The following is a 16,135-nucleotide window of genomic DNA, read 5'->3' as shown; positions in this document are numbered from 1 at the left end:
CAGCCATGAACAGGTCTAATGAAAATGTTTTCTTATAAGCACATTTTAGGTGCAGGCGGTTAGAAGGCATGGGACGATGCCTTATCTGCCTGACCTGTTTCGTTCTTCTTAAATTAAAATACACATGTGCTAAATTGCGGTATTCTGGCAAGAACTTGGGGGTTTGGATACCAGCCACCTGTCTAAACAAACAGGTCAGACACTCCTGGTTTCCTCGTCTATAAAGTGAAAGCCTTGAACTGGAGGACAGATCTCTGGGCCTGTCTGGCTCTATTTAGCATTTGGCCTCCCTAACATCACTGGAAATGCAGAGTGAGCCATCGGGAGGTCGCAGAGGGTGAGGCCAGGGGTCACCCAGCAGGAGGCTGATCTTTAGTAGCTCTCAGGTCAGGCCTCATGGGGAATCAGGACTTGGGGTTGTTGCCGTGGGGTGATGCTGCACTGCACAGGGAGGCAGCTGGACCACAGCCAGAGGGTCCCAGGGCCGAGTGCTGGTCCCTGACTCGAGGTGGGGCCTCCTCCCTGAAAGGAGGCGGCCTCCCTGCGGCCGCTGGCCTCACTCAGGCCACTGAAGCAGGTGCTTGCTGGGATTACGACACATATGAGTGAGCACTAGGAAGGACACGGGGAAAAGTGGAAGCAGTGACAGACTTTATTTTCTTGGCTCCAAAATCACTGAGGATGGTGACTGCAGCCATGAAATTAAAAGACGCCTGCTTCTTGCAAGAAAAGCTATGACCAACCTAGACAACGTATTAAAAAGCAGAGACATTACTTAACCAACAAAGATCCATAGAGTCAAAGCTATGGTTTTTCCAGTAGTCATGTATAGATGTGAGAGTTGGACCATAAAAAAGGCTGAGCGCCAAAGGATCGATACTTTTGAACTGCGGTGTTGGAGAAGACTCTTGAGAGTCCCTTGGACATCACACCAGTCAATCCTAAAGGAAATCAGTTCTGAATATTCATTGGAAGGACTGATGCTAAAGCTGAAGCTCCAATACTTTGCTCACCTGATGGGAAGAACTGACTCATTTGAAAAGATCTTGATTCTGGGTAAGATTGAAGGCAGGAGAAGGGGATGACAGAGGATGAGACAGTTGGATGGCATCTCCAACTCAATGGACAGGAGTTTGAGTAAACTCTGGGCGATAGTGAAGAACAGGGAAGCCTGGTGTGCAGCAGTCCATGGGGTCTCAAAGAGTTGGACACAACTGAGCGACTGAATAACAACAAAGGACTAGCTCATTTTCCCCTCCTGGAGCAAAGCAGTGCAGTGATGCTCGTGGTGGAGGGTGAGTGGCTGGCCTGAACGCAATCCTGGGCCGGGGGACTCCTGGGACTAGGACCCTCCATCTACCTTCCTGTAACCCTAGGGTGTCGTGGGTCAGAATAACCATGGAATGTGAACTTGTTAGCCAGGGAGCTTGCAGCTGGTGGTCAAATTTACTAATGGTGAATCCCCTGAGACATGTGAGGCTATTGAGGCATCCATGAGATAGGGCTATACCCCCTTCATTCCTGTTACTGCAGCTCTAACCTCCCTGCACAGTGGACACATCTGGGAGCTGTATCCAGGACCTGCTGTAAGAGCCACAGGAGCCAGCAAAGAGTCCTCTCTTCCTGCAGAGAGCCACCTGGGGAACCTGCAGCTGAGACCCCTGCAGATGGGTGTTCAGCTCAGTAAATCCACGCAGAAACCTCAGTTCAGTTCAGTTGCTCAGTCATGTCTGACTCTTTGTGACCCCATGGACTGCAGCACGCCAGGCTTCCCTGTCCATCACCAACTTCCCGAGCTTACTCAAACTCTAGTCCACCGACATGAAGCCTCCCAGCAGAAAGCACAGCAAAGCACTGAGGATCCAAAGTAGTCACTTCTTTTCCTAAAAGAGGTTCTTAAAATTCCCCTCCTTTTTTTTGGTTATCAAGGTAATGCAAACTGTTTCTTCTGAAGTTTACCAGGTCTCACACAAAGCTGTGCTGACATAAAGTGTTCAAGAGACAGCACACAGACTTGAAAATGTCAGATTAGCTCTCTGTAGAAGGAAGAAGTGAGACTGTCGGGGTGTTCCGATGGCTTGAGAGAAATTAGGACACCGCTTAGATCCCCAGGTCGGCAAGATCCCCTGGAGGAGGAAAATGGCAACCCACTCCATTATTCTTGCCTGGAGCATCTCACGGACAGAGGAGCTTGGCGGGCTACAGTCCATGGGGCCACACAGAGTCGGACACGGCTGGGTTAGTAACACATAGATACTTTCTGAACTAAGGCTCTCCAGTAATCAAGAAACACACGGGTGGAGGCAGGGAGGGATAAAGAAGTAGTTGGGATTAACACAGACACACTACTGCATACAAAATAGGTGAACAATAAGGACCTACTATAAAGCAATACGCAACATCTTATAACTTGCAATGAAACAGCATTTGAAAAGGCGCGCGCGCGCATGCACGCACACACACACACACACACACACACACAGAGCCAGCCACCCACCCACCCATATCAAACTGAGTCACTGTGCCGTACACCTGAAACCAACACAACACCGTAAATCAACAGGGCTTCAGTCAGAAGAAAAAAAGGAGGACAATCAAGAGCAGTTACTTATAACCACTGCAACAGCAACTATAACTGAGAAATGTCTTTGAGGGGCTGCGTTACCTTTGGATGAACGCATAGCAAAACTGCAACACGGGGACATCCACCAGGGGAGATTTCTGAAAATTAAAGCACAGCTAATTACTCCAAATTGGGAGGAAATAAGGCTAAGACAAGAATTCAAATACAGAAATGAAACAGGTTTTATCTGCTAACAAAGCAAAGGTTTCCAGCTCCGGGAGTCTTCTGAATATAATAATACAAAGGATCTCAGTGAAATAAAAGCTAATGTATCCTGTGAGGCGCACATCCTTAGGTCCCTGTTCATCAGACTACCAGGCCCTTCCCACATTTACCTACTTCCCACCCCAGACTTTTAGCAAGTATTTAAGCAATAGTTGGCATAATGACTGAACCTCCTCAGACACGAAGCTGGTGGCCTCAGGAGCCCGTGTCGAGCTACAGACAACGCCAAACACGAATTCTGAGCTCCAGGAATTTCCCCCAGACAGCTCAGACAACTTCCCTACGTCCCAAATGGCTCAAATTACTTGCAAATAGGTTTTCAAAACACATATTTTTCCCTCTTCTCTTTGTCAGTTATAGAAGTTAAGCCAATTAACTAAACTAACCACAAAAGCAACTTTGTTATTCGAAAAGTCAAAAGCCAGTAGGCCAGATGACGTCTAGGGTCTTCTGGGTTTTTATCTTTAAGCCCAGGATTTGCAGACGCTTGTAGATCAAGTACTGAAGGAACAAAGCGGGGAAGCCCCTGCACTCTGCACGAAGCTGTCTGTCGCAGGGCCAGCTCCCCCGTGGCTGTAGCCAGGATATCATTCGGAGGGACCGACCAGCCATGGGGAAGGCCAGTCTCCAGCCACCTCGACCTGCTCAGAGTTATAAATGCCAATCCAAGGTCTGTTACGTGAACATTCACGTTCAAGAGTAAAAGGCGGGACCTTCCTGCCAGTCACGCGGTGGTTAGGAACCCGCCTTCTGATGCAGGGGACGCGGGTTCCACCCCTGCTCAGGGAACCAAGATCCCACGTGCGGCAGGGTGACAACGCCTCATTGCTGCACCTAACGCGTCTGTGTGCTGCAGCAAAAGATCCCGCATGCCGCAACTAAGACTCAATGCCCACAGGAAATACACAAATAAATACTTTTTAATAAAGGGTAAAGGGCAACCAGTGCTGTGCGCGCTAAGTCACTTTAGTGGTGTCCGACTCTTTGCGACCCTGTGGACTGTAGCCCGCCTGGCTCCTCTGTCTATGAGATTCTCCAGGCAAGAATACTGGAGTGGGTTGCTGTGCCCTCCTCCAGGGGAATCTTCCTGACCCAGGGACCGAACCTGGGTCTCCTGTCTCCTTCATAGGCAGGCAGGCTCTTCACCCCTAGGACCACCTGGGAAGCCCCAAGGCAACAAGAGTCCTAGGCCGTGGAGAGATCTGGGGGCAGATGCCATGAAGCCTCCCATGACCATTTTATATCTGATTCCTTAAGCCGGTTCCATGATGTGGCCTCACAGGGTTAAGCTGTAGGCTGCCTCATCTTCCCCCAACTAGAATACAGGCTGACTGTGGACGGGGGTGGCGTCACTCTTCAGGATTCCCCACTGTGGACGCACATACTTGATGTTCAATGAACACGTGGAATGAAGGAAGATTTATTTGTTATAAAATTTTGGTAAAATGTATTTGACAAAATTTCCTGCTTAAAACATTTTTAAGGGTACAGGACAAGGGCATTCAGGACATTCACAGCTACTGTTGGGCAACTATGATCACCATTCATCAGCTCTATTTCATCTTCACGGAGTGAAACTCAGTCCCCATTAAAGACCTACGCCCATGCCCTCCTCCCCAGCTTCTAGTAACTATCTTTCTCTTTTCTGTCTCTGTGGACTGGACCACTCCCAGTACCCCATGTTACGTGGAATCATGCAATACCGTCCTTTTGGACTGACTGATTCCCCTTAGCATAATGCTGTTAAGGTTCATCCATGGTGTATAGCGTGTGTCAGAATTTCCTTCCTTTTCAAGGCTGAGTCATAATCCACTGCATGTGTACAGACCTCATTGTGTTTATCCATTCATCTGCTGACGGGCTATTTCTACTTTTTGGCTCTGGTATACAAATATCAGTTTGAATTAAAACTATTTTTAGGGATCACTTGGTCTACTCCATTAATTTTCATTTAGGGAATTATTCTTAAGAGTGTTTCTGACGATATCATCTTAAATTACCTGAGAGAGGACAATTATTTCAAGGTCAGAACAAATCCCTGGTTTCTATCAAATTAATTCAGAACAAAATAGCTCCAACACTTTCAATGAAGAAGTCTGCTTTGGTGAAATCAAAGACTTCTCAGGCATAAAACTGTAGAGTCTGTTCTGTTGCAAAACCACTGTGCATAAATGAAAAGGTGTCCGAGCAGTAGAAAAGCTCCCTCAACTGCTATGCAGAAATTGGGCAGAAAAACAATAGGAGCTTTGTGGTTCAATCACATCACCCTTCAAAGACCACTGATCTCCCTGCAGCCAGATGAAAGCTCTGCCTTCTTAGAATCTCCAGTATGAGTTAAGTCCTCTGATGTGAATTTTGTACTTCGACAAAAATTATGCAGACTTTTAACTTGCCCATGGACAAAGATGCTCTCCTTGACCTAGTCTAGTCAGGCCCCTCTGCTTTTTGTATTTTTAAAATATTGACTTGTTTATTTGGCTGCTCCAGGTCTTAGTTCTGGCATGCGGAAGCTTTAGTTGCATCCTATGGGATCTAGTTCCCTGTTATTGCTGTTGTTCAGTGGCTAAGTCATGTCTAACTCTTGGTGACCCCAAGGATTACAGCATGTCAGCCTTCCCTTCTCCTGGAGTTTGCTCAAACTCATGTTGGATTCAGTTCCCTGACTAGGGATCAAACTTGGGTGCCCTGCATTGGACAGCACAGAGTCTTAAGCTACTGGACCACCAGAGAACTCCCTGGGTGTGTTTTTTTTTCAGGCACACAGCACAGCTTGTGAGATCTTAGTTCCCCGACCAGGCACTGAACTGGGACCCTCAGCAGTGAAAGTGAAGAGTCGTAACCACTGGACTGCCAGGGAAGTCCTTAGCCAGGCTCCTCTGAGCCTTCATCTTGACCAAACCTCAGCCTTGATCTACAAGGTTGTACCTTCGGCACAAACGATTCCATCCACCCCACACGCTAATAAGAGACTTGAGCAAACACGACTGTGGTTCCCAGCAGCTCAAGGCTGTGTTCTAGGGAGATGACCTCGACCCCCTTAAAATGAGAAAGCTCACGGCCTCGGAAGGCATCTGCTGTGTGTTCAGCCAAGTCCTGATATGTTCCTGACCTTCCCTCCTTCGAGCATTTATTAGGAAAAGCTTATGGTTACAAATCCTTCCTCTGTCCCTCTGGGATGTGAATGCATCTCTGTCAACCCAGGAATGTCTTTCCCAAGGACATGACAGCCATCCCTTTAAAATATCATCAAGAAAGACAGGGCCCCTATCTTCCAGTCTCCTGGGGAGCATAAGAACCAACCTTTCACAACACAGTCGGTAAGTATGGTCTAATTACACTCAACAAGCCCCTTTCTGCTTGTTTGTAACTTTCCACTCCCCTGACTCTGCTGAAGCCCTGCTCCTTCATCCTTTCTATTCATCCTCCCCATAAAATACCTATTCACCCCTGCACAAACTGGAACTGACCACACCTCTTCCCCCTACTGCTGGAGCTACTGAATGAAGTCGGTCTTTTCCACCTTTAACTAGCTTTGTTTATCTTTGATGCTTTTTAGGCTGCAAGTTCCTGGAAGCCAAGTGCCATTTCCTCTTTCTAGATTTACTTGATTTGGCGCATAACAGGCCCTTGATAAGAACCACTACCAGGGATTTCACTAATGGTCCAGTAGTTGAGAACGCAAGAGACGTGGGTTGGATCCCTGGCCTGGGGAACTAAGATTCCACCTGCCTTGGAGCAACTAAGCCTGTGTGCCGTAACTGCTGAGCCCAAGGGCCACAACACGAGGGCCCAGGTGCCCGCAACAAAAGATCCTGCAAGACGCAGCTAAGACCCAGTACAGTCAAATAAACAAAATACGCTGCAGAAAACAGAACCACTACTGGGCAGAGTGCTCTGCGGTGGACTGTAAGGATGGAAGTCGGTCCTGTCTCAGGTGGTTCGCACCTCAAGACGGCAGTCCGTGGAGCACGTCTTGTGCATCTCCACAAGGTCCGGCGAGAACACCTCCCTTTTATGGCCCCTTGAATTCCCAGGTGCTCCTGCAACCTTTGTTTCCCTCCCAGACACCATCTATACGATGTGGACTGGAAGAGTCCTGCATTCATCCGAGGGCCCCCAGGCTCCTGACCTCGTCCCCGCGGACCTGCGGCGGGTGCTTCACCACCTCCTTCACCAGGTGCAGCACTGAGTCTGTCTGCAGGGTGCTCAGCGCACAGATCAGATCCACAAGGGTCAGCTGGGACGTGCTGGCCGCCGGAACGATCTGCCGAGAAGAGGACCGTTCCTTGAGAGAGACAACAAAAATAAGCAGGACTCCCAGAAAGCACTCTGTGATCCTTGCTCCCGGAGGAAGAGATGCGTTTTCATCTTTGAAACAAATACTTAAAGGAATACTAGGTAAAGGACTGTATTGGTAGGAAGAAGAGTGAGGTTAAAAAAAAAAAAAGCTTTTAATCACAGGAATGTAATCATTATATGATACAGATGAGGAATAAAAGGCATAGCCAGTGACAGGTAATTGCTCTAGTCTTTATGAGTTCAAGCTAACAAAGTGTGTTGGAAATAGACTATATTAACTTGAAGGAAACAGGCTGATTATCAAGAGCCAGCCCCCAGAGTACGAGGACAGCAAGTGAAACAGGAAAACCAGGTTCACGGGAGCTGGCCAAGGCAGGAAAGTCTTGGCGTGGGAGGTGGGTTTTGATGATCGACATGGGGGTGGGAGCCTGCCCTTGGAAGTATGAGGGTCCTCGCTGGGGAAGATCCCACAGGTGCTAAGCTGGGTGGCCTGGATCACCAGCCTCTCATGCCTCCTCAGGTAACGGGGTCCATGCTGGGCACTGAGCCAGTGCCTGGGGGTGGGGCAGATGCTCTGACGGAGGTACCGGGCAGGAACCTTCACGGACGATGGATGGAACCGAGGGTGAAGCCCGTGCTGGGTTTTCAGAAACAGGAGACCAAGCTCCTGGCAGGACCTTGTGATGGACCAGTCAGTGGAGAACACTTATGCAGAATGTAAACCAAAGTCCTGGCAAGGGAATGCGATGATTTCTTTGCCATCACAAACGAGTATCATTTTTATAAGTTAAATAACTGTGTCAGTCACAGTTGACGTTTGCCTTTTTTTAACTTATAAAAATGATACTCGTTTGTGATGTTAAAGAAATCATCGCATTCCCTTGCCAGGACTTTGGTTTACATTCTGCATAAGTGTTCTCCACTAACTGTTCTCCACTAACTGGTCCATCACAGCAACTGCGACAAGCATACCTCTCTGGGTCGGAGGTGGCGGGAATGTTGACGGGGGTGGGGAGGTAACATGTGTGGGGGCAGGGAACTAGGGAAAATTTCTATACCCTCCTGATTCTGCTGGGAACTTAAAACTGCCCTAGAAAGAGAAAGTCTTTAAAAAGATTGGTTTGAAAAAAAAAAAAAAAACAAAAAGAAAGCTTTTAGAAGGCACTATATCCAGGGAGGGGCCCCCAGGGGTCCTCACGGGTAGAATGAGGAACCACTTCTTAAACTGGGGGGCAGGTCCCGCAGTGGTGTTTTTCTTTGAAATGTACATGTTAGATACGTTCTTGGAAGCACACTACTAGACAGCAGATTAAAATGTTAAATGAAAAGTACAATATACGTGCTTTCATTGTTTGGTAGAAAGAGAAGAAAACAGAGGTTGGGTGGGCTCCACTCCCTCCCCCCACCTTGCTGTATCAGGCACAGCTAGATGATGATGTCACGAGTTTGACACCGGCCGGGAGTGGGGGGGTGGGGGCCGCCTCCGCAGTCTCCCCTGGCGGCCTCTGGGGTCACTTAGATCGCACAGGGCCGTCCGTGTGGGTCTTCATTTTCGGGCTTTACCTTTGTCTTACTATGGCGTTTCCCCTTCTTCCTGCTCCACACGGCTGCAACTGCTGCTGTCAGCTGAACTCCAAGAGGCGCTGTCAAGGGGTTCAAGAAGTCTAAAATTTTTTGTCGTATGGTCTTAAAAAACAAAACAGAAAAATGATGAGTGAGAGCGCAGTCAGGGCTCTAGTGGACTGTGCACTTCACACTAGCACCTGTGACCTTGGGAGCTTTCGTCTTAGAGTCGTGGGCACTATGCTGGGGTCTGGGGGCAGGCTTGGGGGGATGGTGGTGGTGCAGAGCACCGCCTGGAGGAGTTGAACAGGACGCATGGGGGACAGTCCAGGTGCACGAACAGCGGAGCAGAGACTCCTGGGAAGTGATGGATACCATCTTCGAGCAGATAGGAGCAGGGCAGGGCTTGGAGCAAGTCACCTGAGGCTTTGCAGACCCAGCGAGAAAGCGGGGACCCTGCAGGGAAGCCCCCAGCCGTGCTGGCCTCAACCAGCTCAGGGAGGTCTTGTAAGTACCAGGAAGGATGTGCTTCAGTTTCCAGAAATATGTGCCATTTACCTAATTTTATTATGCAGCCAACAAAAACGGACCCATGCCATGGCCTGGGGATGTCACTTGCCACCCTCCCCTTTGCTGTGCCTGGATTTCTCTGTATTCCTTCCTTTGTGGATGCTGCAGGTCTCCCAGCCTCTAACACACACCTGGGAAGGCACATCCTCTCATCCTGGGTCTTGGCTCAGCCCCTCTGCCTCAGGAAGGCCTCCTTGACCCTCAGAGCAGGGGTCACAGGCTGGCAGAGTGCCCTGCATTTCTTTGCAGCGCTTCTCATCATTTTAAAGTGGATGGTTAAGGTCTGTGCCTGCCAGGAGGACAAGGACCTCCCTCTATCTTCTCCACTTGTGGACAGGCAAGGGCCAGGTACAGAGCAGCAGGCACATATGCGCCTGTGGAATGAATGGATTTATCTTGGGCTTCCCCTGCTCCTTGTAGGAAAACCTATGACCAACCTAGACAGCATATTAAAAAGCAGAGAAATTACTTTGCCAACAAATGACCGTCTAGTCAAAGCTATGGTTTTTACAGGAGGCATGTATGGATGTGAGAGTTGGACCATAAAGAAAGCTGAGCACTGAAGAATTGATGCTTTTGAACTGTGGTGTTGGAGAAGACTCTTGAGAATCCCTTGGACTTCAAGGACATCCAACCAGTCCACCCTAAAGGAAATCAGTCCTGAATATTCATGGGAAGAACTGACGCTGAAGCTGAAGCTCCAATACTTTGGCCACCTCATTCGAAGAGCTGACTCATTGGAAAAGACCCTGATGCTGGGAAAGATTGAAGGTGGGAGCAGAAGGGGATGACTGAGGATGATATGGTTGGACGGCATCACCAACTCAATGAACATGAGTCTGAGCAAACTTCGGGAGTTGGTGATGGACAGGGAGGCCTGGTGTGCTGTAGTCCATGGGGTCGCAAAGAGTCAGAGATGACTGAGGGACTGAACTGAACGTCCCTGTCCCCACTGCCTTTGTCTAGCATCACTTTAGATACAACTGAGCTGGGAATGGGGACGTCTTCTCCCTCCTAACGTGGTTTCTGCTTGAGAGAGATCACGCGGGCCCCAGCTCGGGGCCTTGGGTCCTTCAGGGAGGGCTTGGGTGAAGTGCTCAGCAAATGTTGCATTGTTGTTGTTCAGTCACGTCCAACTCTTCACGACCCCGTGGACTGTAGCCGCCAGGCTCCTCTGTCTATGGAATTCTCCAGGAAAGAATATTGGAGTGGGTTGCCATTCCCTTTGCCAGGGGATCTTCCGAACCCAGGGATTGAACCCATGTTTCCTGCACTGCAGGCATGTTTGTTTGCTTCTTTTTTAAACCACTGAGCCACCTGGGAAGCTCCTGGAAAGCCCCCAATAGATGTCAGCCACCACCACAATGAATTCTTCCATCAGTCCAGGGGGTAGGCTACTAGTAACAGACTCATTTCACAGAGGAGGAAACGGAGGCTCAGGCTGAGTGAACCTTCTGAACCTTTTTAGAGATTAATTTTTAGGCTGAATTTAAGCAGGTTCCTGTGGTAGATTTCACTTGGAGGTCATCCCTGGAACCAACAGAAAATTTTTGGAGGCCACCTGCACTTCCCAGAACCTAAAAGCCCTCTGGTCTGGGACTTATACTGCCAGACTGACCACAGAAAGAATCACATGCTCTCTCTACACCTCTCACCTGTCACCTGGGAATAATAATAGCACCTGCCTTGCAGGTGAGGCCTGAAAAACGCCAGTAAATATAGAGTGCTCAGATGATGCCTGGCACCCTGTTTGCAGCGGAGCAAACAACAGCACACAGAGGTTTAATGCCCGTGCTCAAGGTCCCACAAAGCAGCTGAGCAGGGAGCCAAATCCAGGCGACCTGGGTCCCTGGGCCTGACCTGTTCTGCTGAACCCAGGCTGCCAGAGGCTGGTGTTAAGCCCTAAGGGCCCGTGCCAGCATTGCTCAGTGGACGGGAGACATGGCCAGACAACTGGGAGCCATGGGACATGGCGATCACATACTGAGTTACGTGCCTGGGTGCCTCCCAGGGAGAGTCAAGGGGTTAACGCAGCGCGGGACCCTCTGAGGACTTCCTGGGACAGATCCCTCCCTGCTTGTCCTCTGCCAGCCTCTTGTTTGTGGAAAAGCTTTCGCCTCCCAGGCCTTCCCTGAGTCATCAACGCCTGGCTCAAGAATTAATGACTGAGGGGCTTTCCTGATGGCTCAGCAGTCAAGCATCCAATGTATGAGATACGGTTCCAAGCCCTGATCTGGGACGATCCCATATGCAGTCAAGCAACTCATTCATTCCTTCTGCCACAACTACTGAGCCTGTGCTCCAGATCCCGGTAGCTGCACTGACTGAAGCCTGCGAGCCCGAGATTCTGTGCTCTGTGACAAGAGACGCCACCGCAATGGGAGGCCCACACACCGCGATGAAGCATAGACGCTGCTCCCCGCAACTAGAGAATGCCCTTGCTGCGACGAACACCCAGCATGGCCAAAAATAATTTTTATAAATAGCCAAAGGGGAAAAAATAAACTGAAAAGTACTCACAAAAGCCTTCTTCCCATGAATATAAGGCTTACTCTAATAAACAAGCTGGAGATTTCTACTTCCGGTTTACTTATAACAGTACTTCTAACCTGGGTTTCTCTGGGCACGTTGTCTTTGTGTATGTATACATCCCTGTGTATTTTTATTTCTGGCAGGACAATACAAGACAAAGGAAACTGTAGGCCTGCAGAGGAAGCTCTCTCACTTTGGTGGTTTTAAAGTAAACGGAAGAGGATCCCTTCGTGGCTCCGAGGAGATCGACGGGTCTCTTCTGAGTCTCCTCCTTCCTGAGAACGTTCCAGAGAAGGGCCATGGTGTTAACGATTCGAGGGAGCTCTTCCAGAATAGCATTCTTGGCATTCTTCAGATTGGTAGGGTCGGTCACAGCAGCGGTCTGAAAAACAGAGATAAACACTTGAGACCTGGCTGCGTTTCCCTTTCCATGAGGACGCTGGGGCTGGTGAGATGGAGTCTGGGCTGGAGCACTCCCCAGGGCAAGGCCTACATGTGGTCTAGAAATAAGATGCTTCCCTGAGAATTTAAACCCATGACTTCTCTTCAGAGAAGGATGTCTGTGAGTCTGAGGCTCATTACAAACTTGTTACAAACTTTGCAAATCCTTCAACCAAAGTACTAGCTCCATTCTAAAATTTAACACCAGATAGGGTCGAGTGGGCTTCCCTGGTGGCTCAGGTGGTAAAGAATCCGCCTGCAATGTGGGAGACCGGGCTTTGATCCCTGGGTTGGGAAGATGCCCTGGAGAAGGGAATGGCAACCCACTCCAGTATTCTGGCCTGGAGAATCCCATGGACAGAGGACCCTGGCAGGCTACACTCCTTGGTGTCAAAAAAAGTTGGACGTGACTGAGGTTATTTTCACTTTCACTTTCTAGGGTAAAGTAATCAAAACATAAAATGCCTTCAAACTCCATAAAGTCAAGTAAAAAAAAATACATGGAAAAAAGATCACATTCTATGCCACACTGGGCAAAGGCTGAAGTTGCCCAAAGAGTGGCCAATGAGAACAAAACCACACGTGCGTTATTTCAGTACGTACATTTGCACATATTCTTGCACACAGGCTCACATTGTTTGAGTGCGTGCTACTTGGCATTAATATTGGCACATGTGTCTGTATTACACATATTCATTTCTCATTTGAAACAGACATAATCCCAAAGAAGACAAAACAATACATGAAAACTGCCTTGAACTTGGGAAAAAAAGCAATTTACCTTTTTGCTTTGGTTGGGTTGCTCCAAAAGACAGAAATGACTAATGGTTGTTAGGCCTTCCAACAGAGTAAGTGGATAATCCGGGGAGATGTTTTCCCTCTTGGAGGTTATGCTTTGGTGAAGAAATGAGAAACTGGTTTTGAAAATCTTTAAGAATGAGGCCAGAAAAGTTTTTAATCCTAAACATAGAAACCACAGAGATATCACCATCTTAAAACAAACTGAGGCTCTCATAATGAAATACTGCTACAAAAACGACAGGCCTCTTTCGAGCTGTTTTACATTTATCTGGTCGCTTTGGAAAAATGTTTCCAGATGTTTTAGGATTTCTGTGCAGAGGATTCACACTTTTATTTGTTTCACAAAAATAACGGAGACAGATTGACTGACTTGTCCTACAACCCAGATCTGGCCTGGGTGGTCATATGGAATTAAAAATAAAGGAATCCACATACAGTTCCTTGTTACCCTCTCTTGACAATTCTAGCTAGGTTTCTGACTAGGTTGAAAGGACCCTCCAACTGGCAAGGGCCAATAAGCCATTCGTGACAAAAAGCTGTCACTAAAGCAATAGGAATATGCCTCTTCCCAGGTGGCACTAGTGGTAAAGAACTCGCCTGCCAAGGTAGGAGACATAGGAAACGCGGGTTCCATCCCTTGGGTAGGGAAGACCTCCTGGAGGAGGAAATGGCAACCCACTCCAGAATCTTTGCCTGGAGGATCCCATGGACAGAGGAGCCTGGCGGGCTACTCCACAGGGTCTCAGAAGAGTCGGACACGACTGAAGGGACTTAGCACCCAAGCACCAGTTGCCTCAAGGCTCACTATACCTGATGGACAGCTTCGCTGACTCGCTCTCATACTGCTTGACCAGCTCATCCAAGTTTTTGCAGATCTGGACGAGGAAGGGTGTTACTGTCCAGCCCAGGGACCTTCCGAAGTACGGCAAGGAATGCGTGACCAGGCTTACCCAGGCCGGGTGCATGCCGTAGCCATAGGCTGGCTGCAGGCCCCTGACCACGGCGGCCACCAGCAGCCCCTGTGACGTGAGTGGGTGGGGCCGCACGTACTGCAGGGCGCTGATGGCCTGCTGGAAGTTCAGGGCCCGTCGCCACTCCCGGGGCAGGTCGGGCAGCTGTTCCGCCTCCTCAGGCGCCTGGCCCAGGTGGTGCTCCAGCACGATGAGCACCTGCAGCAGCTTCAGCAGCTCGATCTGCAGCGGGTGCTCGCTCCAGATCTGGTCCTGGCCCAGGTTGATGACGTGTTCCTCTAGCACGCCCTCCTCCTGCAGGGCTCCGCCCGGCGCAGCAGTGGCCAGCCCATAGCGCTTCTGGCTTGTGTACATGGAGGCGGACAGCGAGAGCAGGACGAACTCCTGGACCCGGCATCTCTGCAGCAGGCCCTGGATGAACTCCACGTTCTTGCCCTCGGCCGCCTTGGCCACCGAGACCAGCTGCGTCATCACCCTGATCAGGACCTCCACACTCTTGACCTGCACGTCCCGGTTGCCCAGGATGTCCCGGTGAGAGACCCTCAGGGAGCAAGGGTAATAGCTGCGGAGGAAATTGAGGCACAGGTAGGTGAGGAGCTCGATGAGCAGCGAGTGCGGGCAAGCACTAGGGGGCTGGCTGGGGAGCTTGCCGTAGAAGCTCTGGCCCGCCAGGGCCTCCTGGTGGCGGGCCAGGAGGTTAGAGATGAGGTTGAGGTGTGCCGTGGCGCTGGTGTCCACGCTGGTCCTGGACACGGCCTCGATGAACTCGCGCGGGTTGGTTTTGAGCACAGTCTCCAGCACCGAGAAGGCGTAGAGCACCCGCCGCGAGTCGTAGGGTTGCAGATAGAGCAGGATGTGCGCGAATAGCGCCTCCAGCATTGCCTGCCTCTCGCGCTGCTGCTTCCGCAGCCGGGCTGCCGTCAGCGCCTGCAGCTCCGCGGCTGCCTCCTCGTCGCTGGACGGCAGCGACTCCGAGGCCTGGGTCCGGTCCGAGTCTGCGCGCGCCAGGCATGTGGGGCCGCCCGCCTGCGGGCCAGGGGCCCGGGTGGCCGCGGCCAGGGGCGCACAGCACTGCTCGCCACCGCTTAGCTCCTGCGGGTCATGCGCCGGCGAGGAGACGGAGGACGTGTTCTCGCTGCTGTCCGTGGCGCCAGAGCTCGTGTCCGCCGACTCGGTGCGCTCGCTGCCGTCCTCGGCGATTGTGTGGGCCTGCCCGTCCAGCAGGTCCTCGAGGCGCATGGGGCGGTCATGCTCGTGGGGCTCGCCGCCCGTTGGGCGCGCCTCTGGCTCCGTCTCCACCTCGGCCCAGATGGCCTCGCGGTCCACCGTGGTGAGCTGGCTCAGGGGCGCGCCATCTTCACAGCCATCCTCTGGCAGCTCGGGTGCGGCCCATGCCTCAGCGAATGAGGCTTGCTTCCTGTTGAGCCAGCGGTGCCAGTCTTCTGCAAGGGATGGAATGACAGACAGCTTGAGAACAGAAGGGTTAGTTCAGTTCCACCGTGATCTTGGTCTTAAAGGGAGGCAGCAAGATCAATATTAGTAAAACGCTCCATGGGGGTGGGGAAGGGGCAAGACAAATTCTTGGCAATATCTGGATGGGTTGGGATAATCCTGGAGAATTTCATGGACGGCAGAGTGGCTTTCACTTTCACATAGAGAATATAACCAATATGATATAATAACTATAAATTGAGTATGCTCAGAGGCTCAGCAGTGTCTGACTCTTCAAGATCCCGTAGGACTGTGGCCCACCAGGCTCCTCTGTCCCTGGAATTCTCCAAGCAAGAATACTAGAGTGGGCTGCCATTTCCTTCTCCAGGGGATCTTCCCCACCCAGGGATCCATCCTGGGTCTACCGCATTGCAGGCGGATTCTTCACCAACTGAGCCACCAGGGAAGCGCACAAATGGGAGTGTAACCTTTAAAAATCATGAATCACTAAGCTGTGCACATGAAACTTGTGTAGCACTGTAAATCAAGGATATTGCAATAAAAAATAAAGCATGAAAAAAACAAAATATAGTTCCTGAATGCAACGATAATAGTAGAGTCTAGGTTACATAACAGATGGAAGTCAGACAAAGCAAAGTGAACAGGTCTTTTAAAATGT

At 50.3% G+C, this 16,135-nt stretch overlaps 1 protein-coding gene across 16 annotated transcripts in view; it reads right to left on the bottom strand.

Annotated features, from left to right (window-relative positions):
• DOP1B (DOP1 leucine zipper like protein B) overlaps positions 1-16,135 on the bottom strand; it is a 130,378-nt gene that overhangs the window by 27,118 nt on the left and 87,125 nt on the right. For 11 of the 16 annotated variants that reach the window (XR_011255472.1, XR_011255473.1, XR_011255475.1 and 8 more), the window contains exons 19-24: positions 13,865-15,467; positions 13,035-13,146; positions 12,006-12,194; positions 8,711-8,833; positions 6,978-7,133; positions 2,666-2,721 (exon numbers count right to left, since the gene is read on the bottom strand). Coding sequence is in view for 7 of the 16 variants with exons in the window: in XM_069582234.1 (XP_069438335.1) it covers positions 2,666-2,721; positions 6,978-7,133; positions 8,711-8,833; positions 12,006-12,194; positions 13,035-13,146; positions 13,865-15,467 (2,239 nt within the window). In the remaining 9 variants the exon portion in view is untranslated. The remainder of the gene's footprint in view (positions 1-2,665; positions 2,722-6,977; positions 7,134-8,710; positions 8,834-12,005; positions 12,195-13,034; positions 13,147-13,864; positions 15,468-16,135) is intronic. The other 5 variants (XR_011255479.1, XR_011255483.1, XM_069582253.1 and 2 more) reach the window with 1 other exon arrangement.

This window comes from Ovis canadensis, chromosome 1 (genome assembly GCF_042477335.2).
Source record: "Ovis canadensis isolate MfBH-ARS-UI-01 breed Bighorn chromosome 1, ARS-UI_OviCan_v2, whole genome shotgun sequence".
NCBI classification, from domain to species: Eukaryota; Metazoa; Chordata; class Mammalia; order Artiodactyla; family Bovidae; genus Ovis; species Ovis canadensis.
Note: the sequence above shows the minus strand (reverse complement) of the source record. Positions and strands in the feature narration are given on the sequence as shown.